The sequence below is a fragment of the Pristis pectinata genome, chromosome 19 (assembly GCF_009764475.1).
Source record: "Pristis pectinata isolate sPriPec2 chromosome 19, sPriPec2.1.pri, whole genome shotgun sequence".
NCBI classification, from domain to species: Eukaryota; Metazoa; Chordata; class Chondrichthyes; order Rhinopristiformes; family Pristidae; genus Pristis; species Pristis pectinata.
In genome coordinates, this window is record NC_067423.1 from 19273272 (window position 1) to 19295738 (window position 22467).

General features: G+C 39.1%; 1 protein-coding gene across 1 annotated transcript in view; it reads right to left on the reverse strand.

Annotated features, from left to right (window-relative positions):
* Positions 1–22467, reverse strand: part of dennd6b (DENN/MADD domain containing 6B) — a 62088-nt gene that overhangs the window by 26040 nt on the left and 13581 nt on the right. The window contains exons 4-11 of the mRNA XM_052033810.1: positions 21245–21357; positions 19003–19083; positions 15861–15966; positions 13211–13290; positions 12134–12196; positions 6546–6601; positions 5695–5817; positions 2394–2489 (exon numbers count right to left, since the gene is read on the reverse strand). Of these exons, the coding sequence (XP_051889770.1) occupies positions 2394–2489; positions 5695–5817; positions 6546–6601; positions 12134–12196; positions 13211–13290; positions 15861–15966; positions 19003–19083; positions 21245–21357 (718 nt within the window). The remainder of the gene's footprint in view (positions 1–2393; positions 2490–5694; positions 5818–6545; positions 6602–12133; positions 12197–13210; positions 13291–15860; positions 15967–19002; positions 19084–21244; positions 21358–22467) is intronic.

Here is a 22467-nt window from a genome sequence, read left to right on the forward strand (position 1 = left end):
TGGAATTGGTAATCATTTTTCCCTTATATAGCCAAATCTTCCTGCAACTCTATGGCTATCTTGCAGGGCAGAACAATCCTAAACTCCTTTTGTTTATAAGCAGCAACCTCAGCTCACTATTTCCACCCTCACCTTCAACATCCACCATAAGAAGGTCTTAAGATTTTTGTTTTAATCTCAAGCATTGAACTATTATCCCCATCAGCTTCCACCAAATCACAGGTCTATTACATTGTTTTATAATAACTCATCTACCTGCTCCCCATTAAACTCATTACCCTCTTACATTTCCACATGAAACATGACACCTTTGTGTTTCACAAAAGGCCATATTCAAACATTTTCATGAGTCTGAGGATTAATAAAAATGAATATGTATTACAATTATTGATTTTTTTAAAGTATTTTAGCAACAAAGTTGTTTTTTAATAATGGTGTTAACAGTGATGTATATTTAAACATTATTAAATAAGACAAACGGTAGTTAAACTACTTATAAATTAGGCATTAAAAATTAGCAATTCAAATTTCTGTCCTGGCCATTGATAAACACCTCATAAACACTTCATAACTGTGCAGTTCCTGCCTCATGATCCTCGCCGGGGGTTATGTGAACAGCCCAGCCTTTCTCATTGGAAATTGAGAAAACACACACTGAATACCCAAAATCAGATGTCTGGAATGTAGAATGCAAGTTAAGATTTTTTTTCAGATAAATAGACTTCTGAGAAGGAACAGCAGATTCATTCTTTTATGATAGTTTATTGTATTAAGCCTGAACATTTTCTCTTGTCTGCAAAATGAAACAGCTTTACATTTTAGCAAAATAAAACATGAACAGTATGCTGACAGATTGGGCAAGCAACATGAAGGCAATTACCTTACTTCAATATACATACAGTCACATGCAAAAGTTTGGGCACCCCTGGTCAAAATTTCTGTTACTGTGAATAGCTAAGCGAGTAAAAGATGACCAGATTTTCAAAAGGCATAAAGTTAAAGATGACACATTTCTTTAATATTTTAAGCAAGATTACTTTTTTATTTCCATCTTTTACAGTTTCAAAATAACAAAAAAGGAAAAGGGCCCAAAGCAGAAGTTTGGGCACCCTGCATGGTCAGTACTTAGTAACACTGCCTTTGGCAAGTATCACAGCTTGTAAACACTCTGCAGCCAGCTAAGAGTCTTTCAATTCTTGTTTGGGGGATTTTCACCCATTCTTCCTTGCAAAAGGCTTCTAGTTCTGTGAGATTCTTGGGCCGTCTTGCATGCACTGCTCTTTTGAGGTCTATCCACAGATTTTCGATGATGTTTAGGTCGGGGGACTGTGAGGGCCATGGCAAAACCTTCAGCTTGTGCCTCTTGAGGTAGTCCATTGTGGATTTTGAGGTGTGTTTAGGATCATTATCTGATCGTTATTTTCTTAGCTATTCACAGTAACAGAAATTTTGACCATGGGTGCCCAAACTTTTGCATGCCACTGTAGTCTCAATTTCCCAGCTGCAAAAGTACTGATTAATTAGTCTCCATACTATTTCTTTGGTCCCCATTTATTTATCTAACTCTTATTACCCATTTATTCAAGACTAAATTCCTTTTGGAATTTATAAGATCCAATGCAGTGCCATGGAAGCACTGGACTATTGAAACCGCTGCACTGTTGGAGAAGCAGTAATAATTGCTTCATCATCAAAAGGCAATACTCTCAAACTGCTCTACAAAATGTTAAGCTGTGGCATCTTCTGTAGTCTCAGTTAGTGTTACTGGATCATGTGATACTCTATATATTAAAAAAAGGACTGGCCTTCTCTGGTGTCCAGGCCATTAGTCATGCCTCAAAGATCATCATTAAACACCATATGATTTTCTCACTGATTTTAATGCTGTTTATGGGACCTTGTTCTAAAATTGGATGACGTTTCCTACAGTGCAACTGTGACTACTATTCAAAAGATACAGTATTTCATTGATTGTAGTTTGGGACATTTTAATGTGGCAATTGCCATTGAAATGCAAGCCTCTCTTTTGCTTTATAGTTATTCCGTGGTTCCACATGCAAGATTAAAGAAAATTAAAAAAGGTGTCACTGTTGTCTTCCTGAGTATGACATGTAATTCAGGCTCAGGCTCCCCTCAGGGCTTCAGATCAATTGACTGGGAACAACATGGTATTTAGCACGTTTGCATCTGCTGAAACTTACACAACAAAGGAATTTCTTTGCATTGCTCTTGTTCATTTTGCGTAGCATTTTACTGTGCTCATGAGAAAGGCAAAGAAATTCCCTTACTGTTATAACAGATGGGAATTTTCATTTCAATATGCAAACTGTCAGACTCCAACCCACAACTTCAACACACCCAGGTAAAAGTATTCTCTTACTGCTTTAACTTACGGTGCCTGCGTTCGCGTTGTATACTCCTTAAATTCATTGTCATGGATGGTAAAGTAAGGCCGATAGTCACAGCAGTATTTCAGGGGTGCAATGCAGCTACAAGAAAAAGCAAATATACAGAGTACTGTGTCCCTTGCTGAGGTATATATTGCATGTAAAGAATTGTATGGAGAGATTCACCAAAAGATGTGGAATATATGGTAGTCAGCGGGCACACTTTACTTTTGCTTATTCAGTTTGTAGTATTTACTGCTAACAGTGATCTTGAGGGTACAAGAAGTCATTGAGACAAAGAGCTAAAAATTAATTACAAAGCACATGTTCTGAATACTACATAATTTATTTCCAAGTATCACATATCACAATTGTGACCTTACAGCCCACCTATTATATTGATCTGGTCACTTCTGTGCACATGATATACCATACACTGCATGTGGAGTATATACAATTGACCTCAATTCACATATGCTGCTCAACTGCCAGCTACCCAGAAAAATCGAATGATGAAAACATAGTTAAGATCTGGTACAAACCATGCACAGGAAAGGAACTCAACACCAGCAGCATGTCCTAAGCTTGCAAGCATATAAAATAGATCATCACCTGTTGGGGAGGTCTGTTGGAGAGTTAGCTGGAGCGGAGGTCACTTCAGTCCACAGAGCAGAAGACTCTAGCTGTAGGTCACACTCTGGGTCTGAATAAAGACTTAGCTCAAGATTGCCTTTTATACTGCTCAGAATGCAGTTCTTTTGGGCGTCCAGCATCGACATTAACATTTCGCTAGGTGGTGAGGGAAGGAAGACCTACCAGAGAAGTTGAACAGAGGAAGCGCAGAAGGGCTCGAGATGTGATAGCCCATCCTCAGATTCTCTGGGAGCCACACTCAGACCAACAAGAAGCTCTGCACTCAGAAGCTAACATTTTCTACAGAAGTGATGACTGAGACCTGAATCCTTCCACAAGCAGAGTCACCCTGAATATTTTAGTCCTTAGATTATTCCAGTGTGCAGTAACCAATTCATATCAGTTTTTACTTATCATAGGCTTCTCACTGTGGCACATCAAACAAGAGCAATGCTCCCTACTTGAGAAGGGAGTTAGCTTCCTTCATCTTGAACAGAGAGCTGATGTACCAAGATTGTAGGTTTCCTGAAGCTTCTGAATCTGGAGCTCTTTATAAACTGCAAAGTTCATTACTCCCTGAACATACAGATGTTGTGATATCATCAACAAAGCATACTTAATGTAAAAGCCATATCTTCAGGATGCTCATTGCCAGAATAACTTAGTCCAGAACTTGTGCCACATGGAGAGAATTCAGAGCAGATTCACCAGGATGCTTTCTGGATTGAGGAGGTTAATTATTGGGAAAAATTGGATAGGCTTGTTTTCCCTGAAGCAAAGAAAACTGATGGGTGATCTGATAGAAGTAAATAAACTTATGAGAGGCATAGATTGGTAGGTTGGCAAAATCTCTTTCCCATGGTAGGGGTATCAAAACCTAGAGGACATAGGTTTAAAGTGAGAGGAAGAAGTTTTAGAGTGGATCTGAAGGTACTTCTTTTTTACACTGAGTGGTTGATATCTGGAACACACTGTCAGAGGAGGTGGTGGAATCAGATGCAATTACTTTGTTTAAAAGGCATTTATACAGACGCTTGAATAGGCAAGGCAATAAAGAATAAGGACCTAATGCAGGCAAATAAGATTAGTGTTGATGGATAAAGTGGTTGACATGGATGTGGTGGGCCAAAGGTCCTGCTTCTGTGCAGTACAACTCTATGACCGTTTGACTTTATTTCAGCTGCTGCACTGGAGGAACAAATGAGTAGCTTTTGGGAGAAGTTATTTCCTCTATCCTTGGTCTCCCATTCCAATCCAGGCACCTGGTCTTATTGTACACTGAAATTACAAGCATAGCTACAATGCTCCTTGGGGCTGAGTGAAGTGCGCCATTCGGCTCCAAAAGATGAAACACTGTTGTTTGGATTGCTCACGGGCTGCACCACATATTCCCCAGAGAAGGCTTCACACTTTGCTACCATCTGCTGTAAGCTACAAAGAAATTCATCATGAGAGAGGATCCTTTGCCCCAGTACTGCTACTGTAGCTGGAGGTGAATGATGATGATGATGACGGTGATCATACTGGCAGACAAAAACAAAGACCTTTCCAGGTGTGGAGATGTGGACAAGCCTTAAAGCTGTGCAATTCACCTTTTTCAAATAAATCAGGATATTTTGATCTGGAATGCACTGCCTAAAGGGCAGTGGAAGCAGATTTAATAATAACTTTCAGAAGATGATCGGAATAGTTGTGCAGAAGGAGGCTGCACCTACTCTTTAACAGACCTATTCAATTAAATTCACATAGCAACTCATTCTCCTTAACAGCTAGTAGTGAGCCACTATCTTGAATGCTGTAGTCCTTGTGGTGAAAGTACTCCCATAGTAGACTCGGTAATTAATTTCAGGATTCTGATTAGTATAATTTAATGATTAATGATGTATTTCCAAATCAGGATGGTATGCAACTTGGAGAGGAAACCAAGGTGGTAATGCTCCCACTCCCTTGCTACCACTTTCCTTCTTGAGATTGCTAATTTGGGGGAACCTATCAGAATAGGCAGGACAAGTAACTACAGAGTATTTGTAGATGGCACACACTGCAGTCATTGTACACCACTGCAGGAGAGAATGAATGTTTAAAAACATGGAAATCAGGAGTAGGACTACACATTTGGGCCCTCAAGTCTGCTCCACCTTTCAATATAATCATGGCTGATCATCCAAATTCAATGGAGACACAAGAGACTGCAGATGCTGGAATCTGGAGCAACAAACAAGATGCTGGAGGAATTCAGCAGGTCAAGCAGCATATGTGGAGGGAAATGGATAGTTGATGTTTCGGGTCAAGACACTCCATCTGGATTTCTTCTTCATCTGGTCCATCAGCTTTAGTGGACCAACCAAGGATATCAAATCTGACAGGAGGAAAATGGAAAAAGTATGGGCTGAAATAGGTAGAGATATAGATGACGTTACTTCATTGAAGGAGACGTTGGCTAATGGAATTGTTTACCTTCAGAGGTTGCAGGGTCAGGGAGCCAAGATCAAATTGAATCAAAACAGTCTAGTTTAATCCTGCATAACCTTTAGTCTAACTGAATAGTGCCAAAGCCAAATTTTATCTTCAGTTAATTAATCCATCTCCCCAAAGTTGAAGTTCAGAGTACAAAAACACCTTAAAAATGTTGCTCGAGCCATAACAAATTTACTGTAGACCATTCTCAACTCACCTGATGAGTGCCAGCACAGTTTCCGAAGAAACTGTGGGAGATGTTGCCATAACAATTACTGGTTCTCCAAGCAACATCAGCTCCCAAACCATTTGGATGTGAATCAGGATTTGTTGGAAACATCTATCACACAAAGAATTCATTAGTGAAATAGATTAGGTTGGAGCAAGCAAATAATTTAAGCAAGGTCAAGTAAAAAGCTACTGTGTCTAAGTAGTTCCCAATATTCTGAATAGATTTTCCTTTTACAAGTTACAATTTCTCTTTCTAAAACACATCTGTTCAGCTCTTAAAGTATCCATATGCTTCACTATATTATTTAGTTTATTATTATTATTAGTTTAATCATTCCAAAAGAAATTAATTAACAATTGAGGAAATATTTGCTTGCCACAGTTCAAGGTGGCTTTTAGGGCAGCATAATGGTGCTGCTGGCAGCACAGCTGTCCACAACTTCTGTAAACCAGGTTCAATCCTGACCTCTGCTCTGTCTGTGTGGAGTTTGCACTCTCTTCCTATAACTATGTGGGTTCCTCCCATGTGTTCTTGTTTCCTCCCAGATCCCAAGGACCTTATGTTGTTCAGTAAATTATCCTTCATCTAGATGGATGGGGACAGAATCAGATGCTGGAGGAACTTAGCAGGTCAGGCATCTTCCTCCAGCATCTTGTTGTTTTTTTCATCTCGATTCCAGCATCTGCAGTCCTTTGTTTCTCTAGTATTATGGGCTTTTCTTTTTAAGGTCACCAACAAATTTTTCACAGTCAATATTTACAAGATATTTATACCACAGCATCAAAATTTAGGCACATATTTAATGAAGTTCACTCAATACACTGAAGAGCTCTTGCCTGAAGAGATCCAGCTCATTTACTGTAGGAATGACCATTGGTGCCGGGAGCAGGTTCTGAGGGAGAAAAAACAAAATTATTCAATGTTCAAAATAATACAATTGTAATACAAGTGTGGAAAAGGATGTAAAAAAAATTATTAGAGATAATGCATATCTCTAAAGTCTGGATCCAACATCCTTCACCACATCCAATACAGTATATAGGTTCTACTCCACTTCCAAATTTGATCACATTTAAGTCACCAGAGCTGAAGTCCAGACACAGAGTACAACATGCACATACAAATCACTAAAAATGTATGTGATTGTTAACAAATATCTCCCTCAGCATCCTTCATCACAGTTTTTCAGATACCATGCATTCTGGGATTCAGTATCCAGAAATAATTTCCAGCTGGTGAATACTGTATTCTGATCAGAGAATGATGATTTTGATGCATCAACCTTACCCTTCCACACTATTCCTCAGTGTCTTAACTATTATTCCATCCCCAACAGTCATGTAATTTATAAATTGTAATTCTCATCTAGTCCTTTTAAAAATTGCCCATTTTTTCTTTCCTGAACATTACTGCTAATCTGCTTTAACATTCCTAATTTCTGGATACTGAATCCCAGACTGCATGGTATCTGAAATCCCTGCATTGAGCAATTCACCCTACCTCAAGCCCAGATACGAGTATAAAGTAAAATTAGAAAATGCAAGAAATATTCTAGGGATCAGATAACATCAGTGGAGAGAGAAAGAGTTAACATTTCAGAAAGATGACATTCACGTGAAAGGGTTTCTTTTGACTTAAAACCATAAAGCTTTATCTCTCTCCATGTATACTGACTGGCCATTTTCTGTTTTTTTTAATCCAACTCTCTTTGAGGGCAAAAGTTTCAAAAAGTTTAAAATTACAATGACTCGTTCTATAACATCCTCCCACAAGAGGAAACATCACCTCGGTATTCACCCAGTCAAGACCTCTTAGAATCTTACATATTTCACTTAAATTCCCTCTTACTCTTCTAAACTCTTGTCGATACAAATCAAATCTGTCCAACTTTTTCTTATAAAACAACTTGCTCATTCCAGGTATTAGTCTAACAAATGTTCTCTGAATTGATTGCAGCACATTAACGTCTTTCCTTAAATAATGAGACCGATACTATACACTGTGCTCCAGATGTGTACTTTCTCTGAAGCTTAACCTGCTTCTTTTTCTATTTAATCCCTCTTGAAATAAACAATGATATTCTGCTAGCTTTCCTAGTTGCTGTACCTGCCTATGAGCCTTTTGTAGATTATGTATGAGGACACAGCAATCCCTCCGCATCTCAGAAATCCTCAATCTCTCACTATTTAGAAATGTTTTGTTTTATTTTTCCTGCCAAAATTGACCACATCAGATTGACCCACTTTATACTCCATTTGCCAGTTATATGTCTGCTCACTTGTGTACAAGATCCAGGATTACCAATTCTAACATTCTTCCTTTGTAGTCTCCTTACATCCTCTTAACTGCCTAACTTCGTGACATAACTTTAGTGCCTCCATCCAAATCATTTATATGAATTGTTAGAAGTCAAGACCCCAGCAGACCACTTATTACATAATGCTAACTGTAAAAAGACCCACTTATACCTCCTCTGCTTCTTATTAGCCAATCTTCTATCCAGTTCTGACAAAGGGTCTTTAGCCCTGAAAGATTAATTCTGTTTCTCTTTCTACAGAAGCTACCTGACTTGCTGAATGTTTCCAACATTTCCCGGCCGTCACCATGAGTGCTTTAGATGATCACCACTTACTGTCTCTTTGGCTTTTGGAGTTGTATGGTGACTTTGTTTATGATCTGCATCCCCTTGAACATAAAAGGGCAAATCTGGCACAAACTGGCCCATTGTTTACATGGTGGTTTGCCAGGAAATTAGATTGCACAGATTTGGGCCTATCACATCATTACTAATTCCAACATGCATAATGCTTTACATACCATGCAGATTAGAATATTGCTCAAATCTTCTGACTATATTGAAATTGTGTGTTATGTTTTCTCATAAATATCCTCATTTACATATTGCTTTTTATCTCATGCATCACAGTTTTAGTTTGCTACTGAATATCTTTGTATCTCAGATGGCCCTTTCATTTTCCTTCACTGAACACTGTATCACTCTTTGTACAAGCTTTGGCTCCTGCCACAGTACTCATTAATCCTGCCACAGTACTCAGCAAGTGAGGAGCAGATAAGGTTTTTATTTTCCTGGTAATCTTTGACTTAATATAGACAAAATGGCAATCAGGAGAGTGGAATGTTCCTCCTACAAGATGTGTGAAGTCTATGAACTTTGCAGTCTCCCTGATGACTACATCTGTGGAAAGTGCATCCAGCTGCAGCTCCGGACAGACCAGGTCAAGGAACTGGTGGTGCAGATGGAAGTACTCAAGATCATCTGGCACACTGAGAACATCAGAGATGAGACCTTTAGTAAGGTGATGACCTTTAGTAAGGGGACAAGGCAGACAGGGCAGGGTTCCCCTGTGGCAATTCCCCTCAGTAATGGGTATACTGTACCTCTTTGGATACTGTTGGGGGGGTGGGGGGGGGTGGTGGAGAATGCCCTTCAGAGGCCAGCAGCAGTAGCCAGGTCAGTGGCACCATGCCTGGCTCTGAGGCAAAGAAGGCAAGGGTGAAGTCAGACAGTGATAGTGATAGCGGACTCGATAGTGGGATGCAGATAGGTGTTCCTGTGGGTAAGGGAACCTTGGATGACGCGAGAGGTCCTAAGTTTAGTCAGGAAGAAAAAGGAAGCATATGTAAAGATTAGTAAGCTAAAAGTCAGACTGGGCTTTTATGGAATATAAAGATAGCAGGAAAGTGCTCAAGCAGGCAATTAGGAAGGCCAAAAGGCGCCATGAAATGTCCTTGGCGAACAGGATCAAGGAGGATCCCAAGGCATTTTATATTTGCATTAAGAAAAAAAGGATAATTAAGGAGAGGGTAGATCCACTTAAGGATAACTGAGGGAATTTGTGCTTGGCGTCAGAACAAGTGGCTGAGGTGCTAAATGAGTACCTTGTGTCAGTATTTACTGAGGAGAAGGATTTGGAGGATAGTGAAAACAGTGGAGCATGCTAATGTGCTGGGACCTTTTGAGATCAAGGAGGCAGTACTGGGTCTTCTGAAAAGCATTAAGGTGGATAAGTCCCCAAGTGGCATATATCCCAGAATATTGAAAGAAGCAAGTGAGGAGATTTGTATATCTTTGTATCCTCACCAGCAACAGGCAAGGTCCCGGAGGACTGGAGAGTAGCAAATCTTGTTCAAAAGGGTGAATGGGAAAGGTAATTATAGGCCAGTGAGCCTCGTGTCAGTGGTAGGGAAGCTATTGGAGAGAATTCTTAGAGATAGGATTTGTGCGCATTTGGAAAGCCGTGACCTGTTTGGGGACAGTCATCGTGGCTTTGTGTGGGGCAGGTCATGCCTTACAAACTTGAGTTTTTTTGAGGAGGTGACAAAGGTGCTTGATGAGGGGAAGGCAGTGGACTTTAAGGCATTTGATAAGGTCCCTTGTGGTAGGTTGATTCAGAAGATAAAGATGCATGGGATCCAAGGTGAACTGCAAGTTTGGATTTGGAACTGTCTTACCCATAGAAGACAGAGTAGGGGTGGAATGCTGCTATTCTGGCTGGAGGTTCGTGCCCAGCAGTGTTCTGCAAGGACTGGTGCTGGGACCTGTGATGTATCTCAGTGATCTGGATGAAAATGTAGATGGGTCAATTAGCAACTTTGCAGATGACACCAAGATTCGTGCAGTTGTGGGCAATGTAAAGGACTATCAAAGAATACAACAAGATATAGATCAGTTACAGTGTGGGCAGAAAAGTGGCAGATGGAGTTTAATCTGGGCAAATGAGGTGTTGTACTTTGGGAGGTCAAATGAAAGGAGAAAGTATAATTAATGGTAGGTCCCTTAACAGCATTGAAATACAGAGGGATCTTTGGGTCCAATTCCATAGTTCACAGGAAGTGGCTAAGGTGGTAAAGGTGACGTATGGCATGCTTGCCTTCATTGGTAGGAGTGTTAAGTATAAGAGTAAGGAAATCATGCTGTAGCTCTATAAAACTTTAGTCAGACCACACTTGGAGTATTGTGTGAAGTTCTGGTCACCCCATTATTGGAAGGATGTGGAGACTGTGGAAAGGGTGCAGAGGAGATTTACCAGGATGCTGCCTGGATTAGAGGGTATGAGCTATCAGAAAAGGTTGGACAAATTTGGGATATTCTCCCTAGAGCATCAGAGGCTCAGGGGAGACCTGATAGAGGTTTTTGAAATTTGAGAGGCATAGATAGGGTAGACAGTCAGAATATTTTCCCCAAGATAGAAATATCAGATACCAGAGGACATGCTTTTTAAGGTTGGCGGGGAGGGGGAGGGGGCTGGAGTTTAAAGGCATTATGATCAAGTTTTATTTTACACAGTGTGAGTGGTATATGCCTGGAATGGGTTACCGGGGCAGTAGTAGAAGCAGGAGGTTTGGTGGAGTTTAAGAGGCTTTTCGATAGACACATGGAGGGAATAGAGGAATATGGATGATGTATAGGAAGAGGACATTTAATATAAATTGGCATCAAGATTGGCACAACATCGTAGGCTGAATAGCCTGTCCAGTGCTGTACTGTTCTATGTTCTAAATATTGAAAAGAACAAAGCAATTGTGTTTAATCACCAACACAACTATGTTCCTTGGGCACCAGCTCCACCACTCTCCCTGGCAACTGACTTGAGACTGAATCAAACTACTTGCAACTTTTGCATCCCATTTGAATGTGAACCGAGCTATCAATCCCTAACATTCTCCATCACCAGCCAGCTCCAAAACATCATCCACTGCCATCCCTGGCTTAGCTCACCTGCTGCAGAAACCTTCATTTGTGCTTTTATTATCTGCAGACTCAACTATTCAAATCCTCTTCTGACTGATCTTTCACATTCCTCAATCCATAAAATTTGAGTTCATATCTACCATTTCTGTCTGCATCTTGTATTGCTAATGCCTCGATTTTAAAATTCACATCCTTTTTAGTCAATCATGATCTCACTGGTTCCTTTCTCTGTAACCTCTACAACAATCTAAGAACTCAATATTCCTTTAATTCCAGCCTCGAGCACATCCCCATTTTCTGTGGTTTTGTTATTAACAGCCATTCCTGAAGCTGCCTAAATTGTAGATTTTTCTCCTAAACTTTTTTGTCATTTTGCCTCTCCATTCTGTTTCGGCACTCTAAAAAACCTACCACTAACCAAGCTTCTACCCATCATAACATGCCCCCAAGAGTTTTAGTAGGAAACTTTTCTGATGATATTCCTGCAAATACCTCAAGAATTGTAACTATGCTAAAGGGGTTTATAAACACTTTGCTCCTGCTCCATGCTTTATGTATCCATTTGGGTTAAAACTCAACTGGCACTACTCTGGCCAATCCTGTCCTGCAAGCTAAACAATTTTAATAGATTTACCATCAAAACTACCCCAAGTAGAAAGTGTGGAGGCAAGTCATCAGAATAGATAATAATAGTGTGCACTTTTGCCATACCTCCTGATTGGATTGTTTGAGAGGGCTTGTTCCAATTTTGTCATTCTTGGATGGAATCCGTACCTGTAGTTGTGCAGGCAAAGGAAACAATCCTAAATACATAAAAATAATGTTTGCATAACTTCTAAACTATTCAAGAATTCACATGCCTTTGTTACAATTCACTCTTTATCTGTAACAGGATTTTTTTATGTAAACAAGTACACTGGCTTGCAATCATGAGGAAAAACTGTCCAATACTGTTCTTCCTTCAAAAGCTTACTTCACTCATGAATTTATGTATTCCCTTTTTTCCCTCAAGTCACTTAAAATCCCACAATTTAGAAAGGATTAATTGGACCATATGAGGCATCTTATTTTACTCCAATTGACAACTTCTGATGGTGGAAGGTCGGGCACACAGAAAAAGATTAATAGCATAGGCAAACAGATCTACAATATATTCTATTTATTTAATTCTCACAAGAAGCCTCTAAAATGTTTCACCTGTCTTAAGCAGAACTCTGGTTTCCATTTCCAAAACATGTGTCCTTCAAGCATCTTGAACCAAAATTGACATGAACAGAAATTCTCACTACTATGCTGCATTACAAAGATGACAATGGCAGTAAGTACCTGACAAGGAGCCAAGTGTCATGGAATTGTTGAAATTTCATTTTAATGTAGTCAAACTGGAAAGAATGTCAATGAATCATACCCAACAATATGTATATATGTATTCTCTCTCCTGTAGGGAGTTGAACAAAATCTTAGAACTGCTGAGACCACAAACTCAAATGCAGATTAAAGAATTCCAAAGGGGAGAAATAAGAGGAGTTAGAAATCCTGCACGTCAGAAGTAAATTCCAATGCACATTCCTATAATGAAGTTCAAGCAGGGAGGTGAAAGAAAATATTGGCCTTTCACCTCAGGAACACTAGATTCAAATCCACCACAAAAAGATGGATTTTTTTGTTTCAAAGAGCATGACACAATATCTCTTCTTATGCTTTTGTGCTTCAAAGAAGAACAATACATTTGGTCTTCCCTCCACTAAACATCAAACATCCATGTTCTCAAGTCCTGTCCATTCGTACCTGAATAACCACTCCCATGACAGGAAGGCTAAGTGTTTTTCCAGGGACTGGTGCTGGCCATTGGTCTACCTCATTGCAAACTGCAAAACAGAAGAAGCTTGATTGTATTCAGAATACAAAAAGATGAATGCAATCTTCTGCAGTTATTTTCTTAATTGCACATTTTGCACAATTTTTCTCACCATAATAACCCAAATAATTAAATCAATAATTCAAGAGTGTCTGATCAAGAACTTGTCACATCAATAGAATTCCCAGTCTCACCAGAAGCAAAATAAGGAGAAATATTTTACAAAAGTTGTTGTAATCAGCAATGCACTTCCTGAAAGGAAATGTAATGCTAACTTTTAAAACAAACATATAAATTATTGAAGGGAAAAGGTCCCTGAACCAAAAATGTTAAATGGTTTCTCTTTCCACAGATGCTGCTTGACTAGCTGAGTTCTTCCAGCATCTTCTGTTTTTGTTTCAGATTCTAGCATCTGCAGTTTTATTTGTTTTCAATTGCTAGAACTATCTAGCAGATCAGGCAGCTGTGGAGAGAGAAATATTGAGTTAACACTACGGGCTGTTGACCTTTGATCACAAATGACCAGCGTTGATACAAACTGTAAAGACAGATTATCTGATTGTTCGATTCAAATTTCAGAGTTTAACACTATAAGATACCTAGTCAGAAGATGAACTTCCTCAAGCTTATGTTGAGTTTCATTGGAACGGTATAAGAAGTCTCATATCTTTGTGCCTTTGGCCTTTTACACATCTACCTCCACTTTAACCTAGACAGCTTCATTGGGTGCATGGAATTTTAGAGTTTTTGTTGAATGAGTAAACCAAACCTACCAGAAATGAAAAAGAGATGGCAGCTCTTAGACTGAAGAGCTGCAACATTAGGACCTTGCAGCTTTTCGACAACATATGCTCCATAAGGTAACATTTATTGAAAATGGGTCACTAAAAGGAAAACATTACACATTCATCTGGCAGGGGAAGAGGTCAGAGGAAGTGCATAAGCAAGGTGTAGGCTTTGCTGTGAAGGACATGTTGCTCTCAAAGATAGAACCCTTATAAATTGTTTTGACCACGTCCTTTCTGCCCACCTCTCAACCCAAGCAGAACAAGTTAACCTTCTAAGTGTCTGTGCTCCAACATTGTGCTTCACTATGGGTACTAGGTGAACATGGTCATTACTAGATTTAACCCTCGTAACAGTATCTTCATTACAGGCAACTACCACACTACCGACCATGCCACAGATCATTCACTGGTATGCACCAAGGACAGAATGAAACTCTTGAAGCTTTTCCATTCAAAGCAGAAAGACCATTACTGGACTAACATCTTTTTCCTCTTCCTCTCTCTTCATTATTGGGATTCCCTCTCCCTGACTCTTCCCTGTACTCCTCTACCTGTGCTGTGAGTTTTCTGAGAAACAGAGAAGTCACAGGCAAGATAATGGGAAACATAATGCTTATATCCCTGCGATGATGCAGAGGGGGAGGGCAAAGTCTTAAGTAAGGAGGGATTTTGATAGAATAAATAGTGGAAAAATGATCTTCGGTATTCAGTGGTCACAGACTTAAAATAACTGGCAAAGGAACAAAGGGATAAGTTTCTTGTGCACAGGGCTTTTAGGATTTGAACCTGGAACCTGTTTTCATTTGGACTTTGAAAGGGCAATTGGACATATTTGAAGAAGGATAACAAAGTTATGGAGAAAAGGCTGGTTTATGGAACTCAGATAGTTACCTCTTTCAAAGTGACACAGGCATAATGATCCAATAAATTTTATTTGAGCTGTAGGATTCTCTGATTTCAAATCAAAATTGATTTTAAAGCTGAAATGTCTTTGACCAAGAAACATCTTTGTACAGTATCTGGAAGTGTTTGGTGCAACTGAAATTTTCAAATGGTGTGTACACCACTATCCAACAGCTAGCATGTGCAATTACAATATAACAAATTCACCAAGGGAGCTTCCATTCAAGACAAGGATGACAATACAATTATTTAATAACAGAGAAATTTTGATATAACCATGAGAAGGTGATAACAGGAACAAAGGTTTGTAAAGAAGGAATGCACAAAGTTAAGATTTTAGTAAATTACACAGTGAGATTAAAAACTTAAAATTTATAGAAACTTTAAAGCAAAAGCGAATAATGAATAATGCAGTCACATTCAGAAGGAAAATGTCTACAACTAGATGGAATCTGGATAATTGTACAACAGTTAACTGTGGAACAAATGAAAGACTAGAGTGGTTAAATGAAACCACGGTTCAGCATTCTAATCAGAAAAGAGATGCAGAGGGTGCTGGTGAATAACATTTGTACACAAAATAAACCAATGAGGAATGCGAGTGGGAAAATTGCATGGAAACATTGGTCAAAATAGCTGTGATGCAGCAGCTTCATGACTCCATGAGTCGTTAACTTGAGCGATAGTAGTTCCAAAGAAATCAGATATAATTTTGCTGAGAAAAGTGATTACGGGATTTGTTTAGTGATTAATGATTTTTTTTCTAGTTTCAAAAGCTTTCTTTTATCCCAACAATATTTAGATTTTTTTAAGCACACTAGCTTCTGGAAATTCAACTGTACATTCCAGAAGTTTGTCATAATTCTAACATTCTAATAAATGCTCTAACCTGCCTCAAGACAAGGCTCCAGCTTTTCAAAGTATTCAGGTGCAACAAGTTGTAGCAGAGAGCGGAAGAGGTTCACAAAAGGAAGTCGAGAAATAAGAACCAGTGACTGAAGGAAAAAACAAAAACAAGCACATTACAATGCATATCAAGACTTCTTGAGAATAAGATAAAACCATACACTCATACCCTACTTAGTTGTGAATCACTGTAGTGCTCTTGGTTCTGGAGTCAGAATATCCAGAGGTACATAACCCTCAGTATTTTAAAAAAGTCATCCATTCAGGCTGCACACTGTAGTGCCAGGAACCTGGGCATAAATCACTGCCATTCATGTTGATGCACACAGCTGTGCGAGGAACCTGTTACAAATCCAGCAGTGAACTGCTCACAGTTTGTGTGGAGAGTCTGCCTGTGAGGACTGGTGTTGGGTGGGCATAGGCTCAGGGCTATACCCATGATGGCACAGTGTGCACAGGTTATTGCTGGGGATGGGTACCATCAGCTCCATGTCAACAGATCATATCGTCTCTCAATACCTCCAGCTGAACTGACCCACACTCACTGTGCTGGACAGGGTCAGACCTTAATCCCTCATCTCAACAATGAGGGGCTTCACAGCACACCCCATCTCATCTAACACCAGCCCTCACAAGCAGCCTCTCCACACTGAGCATTACTGGATTCACACCAGGTTCCCAGGATCCAGGTCCCCGACACAGCACCACTATCAGTAACACGCCCTTCTACACAAAATTCTGTAATTGTCACTTTTACTGCTGATTTCATTCTTGGGAGTGTATCACATGTGCTAAGCAAAGTTCTGACATGCAGTTTCGTATGCTGTATTTTTACAAAACAGTAGAGGGCAGCAAGTCCCTGCCTAATGGTCAATTGTTTTTCTCATATTAATGGCACACATATTGAAGACTGAAAGTAATAATGTTGACCTTTGTACATAGTAGCTTTGATAATGGTATGAATGGATTTTGAGTAAGGCATTGACTGGTGCAACATGCACTCCGTCATAATAAGAATTAACTTCAAATGGGGCAACTGCAATCATGGCTTTACTGAGGTTTCTATCAGAAAGAAAACAAGAACTGCAAATGTTATTATTTAATTTTCTTACAAGTCCTGACTTGTGTGTATATTGCTGTTGCTAAGTCAAAACTCAGGAATTCATGACACATGCTATCACAAGGAATGCACTGATAACATTGAGGTTAAATTATTGGACAACTATTTAGAGACCGGGAGTCTTTATCTGCAGTCACTTCACATCCAAGTTCAACAGAAGGGGCATTTAAATTTAACTAAGTAAGTATGAAATAAAATGTTAGTACCAGTAATGGTAACCTTCTAACTATTGGATTGTCATAAAAAGTGTCCTTCAGGAAAGGAAATCTGCCCCTCTTAGAAAATCCTGCCTAATGCTGAAACTCATCCTTAAGGACATGGTAACAGGGCACTTATAAAATCTTAATATGCTTTTATTAAGGGAAAATGGTGAGCCAGTGGACGTATATATCTTGATTTTTTTAAAAGGCATTTGATATGCAATAATCTTTGGTGTGATAACTTAAAGGCACAGGGACAGAAGGAGAACTATTAGCTAAAAGACAAAGAAAGTCAGAATAAATGTTTTGGTTTCAAGTTGGCAAACTTATTCATGGGATGTGATCAATCCTAGTCTCTCAGCTATTCACAATTTACATTAGCAGCTTAGATGAAAAGATAGTGTGCAACATATTGAAGTTTACTGGTGATAGATTGATAAGAAAGTGAGCTGTGAGAAGACACAGCCTATCTGCAAAGAGAAACAGACAGGCTCTGCAAGTGAATGGCCAGGAATGGCTTCTCTTCCTGTGCCAGCACTTATTCTGGTATTTCCCAAGGATCTATCCTCATCAACGTGACAACCTGCAGCAACATCATCTGAAAACACATTACTAGCTTCCAATTTACACTGATGATCTACAACTATACCTCACCACCTCCTCAATCTACCTATTGTTTCTAAATTGTACAAACTCTTTGTCTAACATCCATGAATAAGCAAGTATTTGCTCTGATTAATTAATGGGCAAAGTCACCATCTTTGGTCCCTGACCATACTGTTTCCTGGATACATTCCCACTTTATGGCAACTGTCTGAAGCTAAACCAGAACATATTAACCAGACTCTAAACTTGTGTTCATTCAAAATTATTTTGTCCATATCTCAACTTGTGTTAAGTCCTGTGTTAGCTTACCTACACTGGGACTGAATTAACAAAGCCTAGATTTAAACATTCTTATATTTGTTATCAAATCCTTCCATACGTTGCATACCTCTGTAATGTTATCCAACCTTAAACTCTTAAACCTGTACATACTACTCCAATTCTGGACATGTGCATTCCTGAATTTAACTGTTCTACCATTGGTGGGCTATGTCTTCAGACATCAAAGTCCCAAGCTGTGGAATTCCCTCCCCAAACCTCTCAGAAAACTACCTCTTTCCTCTTTTAATACATTCCTTAAAACCTACCACTGAGACCAAGATTTTTCTCATCTGTCTTCCTTTATCTTTAAGTCATTCAGCACCATTTTTAAAAATTAATAACATTTTTTGGAATGTTTTTTACTACCTTAAAGGTGTTTTATAACCATTAGTTCTACTATTGGAACAGGATGAAATAATTCATCATGGTTGACATAATCTATGTCCACAAGCTTTATTTTGTAAGGGACATGCTGACAGAATTGTTTTGCATGCTGACAAAAACCAGCACTGTTAGTGACATCATAGAAGATCTCTGCAATGCTCATGTTCTGCCCAAAAACTATTGCCAAGTATATTTTGTGGAGTTCATATTGGACAACATTATTCATGTTGTATAAATGACATGCTGAAAGGTTGCACTTTTCTTGAATTGAAATGAATTGAAAACAAACTGTTTCCATCTGTTGTTCAATAAGACAGACTAAGGATCCCAGCACAAGGTAATTAAATAAATAATGAGACTTCATGCCTTTACTTCCTTAACCATTTCTCATTAACATGATAAGACAGTCTATCCAATCAAAAAATATTCATATTAAGTTGTTGAACCCAATCCAGTGTGCAAACAAATCAATTTCATATTAGAAATCAGATTACCTTTTGAAAATATCCCCGTTTTATTGTACTATCCTTGACTTGTCGGAAGTAGACAAATCCATAGTAATGTGCTCGATCCCACTGAAAAATGTAATTTGAATCTATTAGCATACGAAACATATCTTGTAATAATAGCAGAGCACCAAGTCCTTCCTGGTCAGCTCTTTGAAAGATCTATTCAATGAATCAAATCCACTGCTCTTTATCCATTTTCCTGCAGCTTCTTTGCATGATGTAAATGTGTTGCAAAGTAATATAAAGGGACAAAAACCACCCAGAGAAATGTGAAATTATTTCACTTTTATAAGAAGAATGCACAAGAAGAATTTAGTTTTAAAAAGGCAAGAAATGAATAATTGCTGTTCAGATGGATATGAGTGTCTTTTGTACACAAATCATAAAAAAATTAATACAATATTGCAAGCAATCTGGAAGATTTGGTACAAGATGTTTGGAGTATACGGTGACAAAGTCTTCTTATGGTTATATTGAGCTTCAATGAAACAGACAGGGGAACTGTCCTTACTTTACTGAAACTGAGGTCATACCTGCCTTAGAAGGAATGCAACACATTGATTTGTGGAATGAAAAATTATTCTGTAAGATGAGTTTGCACAGAATGAGCACGAGCACTTTGAAGTTTAGAAGAATGCAGTGTGATCTCATTGAAACATATAGTACATGGTCATTAGAGGTTTGACAGGGTAGAGGGGGAGGAGCTGTTTCAATGCAGACTGCCCCCAGAACAATCTACGCAAAAGGTCCACTTCACTGTGTGTGACTAATAAAGATATCTTATTTTATCTTATCTTGTCTGGGTAAAGAATCTAAAATTAGTCATCATACTCTCAGGATAAGAGGATGGGCATTTAGTACTAACCCAAGAAGAAACTTCCTCATGCAGATCACTGTAAGTTTTGGAATGTTCTATCGCAAAGGGGTGTGAATGCTCAGTTTTTGAGTATAGTCAAGACTGACATTGATACATCTTTGGAGGGTTTAGGCAATCAAGTCATACAAAGTCAGGACAGGAAAAAGGTTTAGGAATTGTGGAGAGAATCAAACTCAAGAGTCTCTGTGACCTGCTCTTGCTCTTATTTCTCATGTTCTTGTCAATGTTCTACTTAATTAATATATGCCTCTATTAAATATTCACTTAACCTTTGGTATCCATCCTACAAATCCAGCTGCTCAAGATTAGACACAATACTGGTTCAGTAGAAGCTCTTTGCTTTTCAATCTGGGCAGGTGACAGACAGGGATAGATTGGGTAAACAAAATAATTGAGCTGGAAATGGATGGATGAATGGATTTTTTTTAATTGAAAGCCAATTTAAATATTTTTAATGAGGTTGTCAGCTCAGACTTCACTTTTTTTGTATGTTTTAGAATGGGCCATCAGGTTTCCCAGACTTTGGGAAAGGCAGCAGCTAGATTTTTGGAAGGACAGTTTAGAAGAGAAAACAAGCTCCTCCTCCTCACTCTCATTTCCTGGCTTTCAGATAATCTGCAAACTTTGAAACTGTATTACGTATAGCCAAGTCAAAATAATTAATATATATCAAAAAGAACAATAATTCTCATACTGACACCTGGAAAACACTAATATACATTTCACTCCAATCTGGAAAAAACTCTGTCCACCTCTGTTGCTCAACCAAATTGTATCCACATTGCTATTGACCTTTCAATCTCAATAGTTTCAATATACTATGCATTACTTTGTCCATGGCTTTTTGGAAAATCATGCACATGTTAACCATACTCCTATATCAACCTTCTCTGTTCCTTGATCAACATGCTCACTAAAGTTATTCAAACATAACTTCCTTTTAAATTATCCTTGCCGACTGTCCTTTGAAGGAATTGAAGGAAGTGATAACAGAGCACTTAAAAAAAACACACAAAATGATTAGGCAGAGTCAGCACAGTGTTTTTGTTTCACAATTTTTTGGAGGATGTAACTGGCAGGGTACAATTACAAGGTAGACCAGAGAGGGAGGGAGGCACAGGACAGACCAGAGAGGGTAACAGAGTAAACTTGGGGAAGGGAAAGTAGTCAGGGGTGGGGAGGTGAGGCAGGGTTGAGCAGGAATACCCTGAGAACTGGACTATAAGTATTTAATTATTCTGCATTGTGTCAATACATGTTTGTAATCTATTGTGGGACTGGATGATACGAGGTCTTGGCTGCTGGAAAATAGAGGATTTGAACATATGTGTCACGCACCCTAAAACATACCTGCAGAACAACTGGAGCATCTTGATTGTATTTTTCTTCCTCTCCATTCATAGACAGTTTGTGTCCCACTGACTGTCGGATTCGAAAGCTGAATTGTGTGTCTCCAAGACAACCTAAAGCACCAGTAACAATAATGGCTCATAATTGTAAAGACATAGAAAATAAGAGAAAAATCCCAAAATGCTTTTGGATTAAATTGGATTTTGCAGATGGAAACAGATATTGAACCACAGAAGCCTCAGTGGTGCAAGCACATTCAGAGTCCAAAATCTAATAATTCAGCCCTGATTCCAGAACATGAGCTGTCTAGCTGCAACACCAAGGCAGTCCAGTGGTTGACACATAGAGTCAAAGTCCTTTTAGAGTGGACACAAAAGACTCCATGGCACTGTCCAAGGTTCAAAAGCCAAGGGGAAATATGGACATAGAACAATACAGCACAGGAACAGGCCCTTTAGCCCATGATTTTGTGCCAAACTAATTAAACTAGTAATTGAATGCCTAACTACACTAATCCCTTCTGCCTACACAATGTCCATTTCTCTCCATTCTCTGCACACTTGTGTGTCTATCCAACAGCTTCTTAAATGCCTCTGTCATACTTGCCTCCACCAACACCCCTGGCAGTGCATTCTAGGCACCCACCACTCTGTGCACATCTCCTTTGAACTTACCCCCTCTCACCTTAAATGCATACCTTTAGTATTAGACATTTCGACCCCTGGAAAAAGACACCAGCTGTCTATCTATGCCTCTCATAATCTTATAAACTTCTATCAGGTCTCCCCTCAGCCTCCACCACTCCAGAGAAAACAACCCAAGTTTGTCTAACCTCTCCTCATAGCACATGCCCTCTAATCCAGGCAGCATCCTGGTAAACCTCTTCTGCACCCTCCCCAAAGCCTCCATATTCTTTCTATAATATGGTGACCAGAATTGAATGCAATACTCCAGATGCGGCCTAACCAGAGTTATATAAAGCTGCAACATAACTTCCCGACTCTTGAACTCAGTGCCTCGGCTAGGGAAGGCAAGCGTGCCATATGCCTTCTTTACCACTCTATCAACCTGTGCAACCACTTTCAGAGAGCTATGGACTTGGATCCCGAGATCCCTCTGTACATCAGCACTGTTAAGGGTCTTGAGATTAACAATGTACTGTCTCTTTTTTTTTGATCTCCCAAAGTGCAACACCTCACATTTGGCCGGATTAAACTCCATCT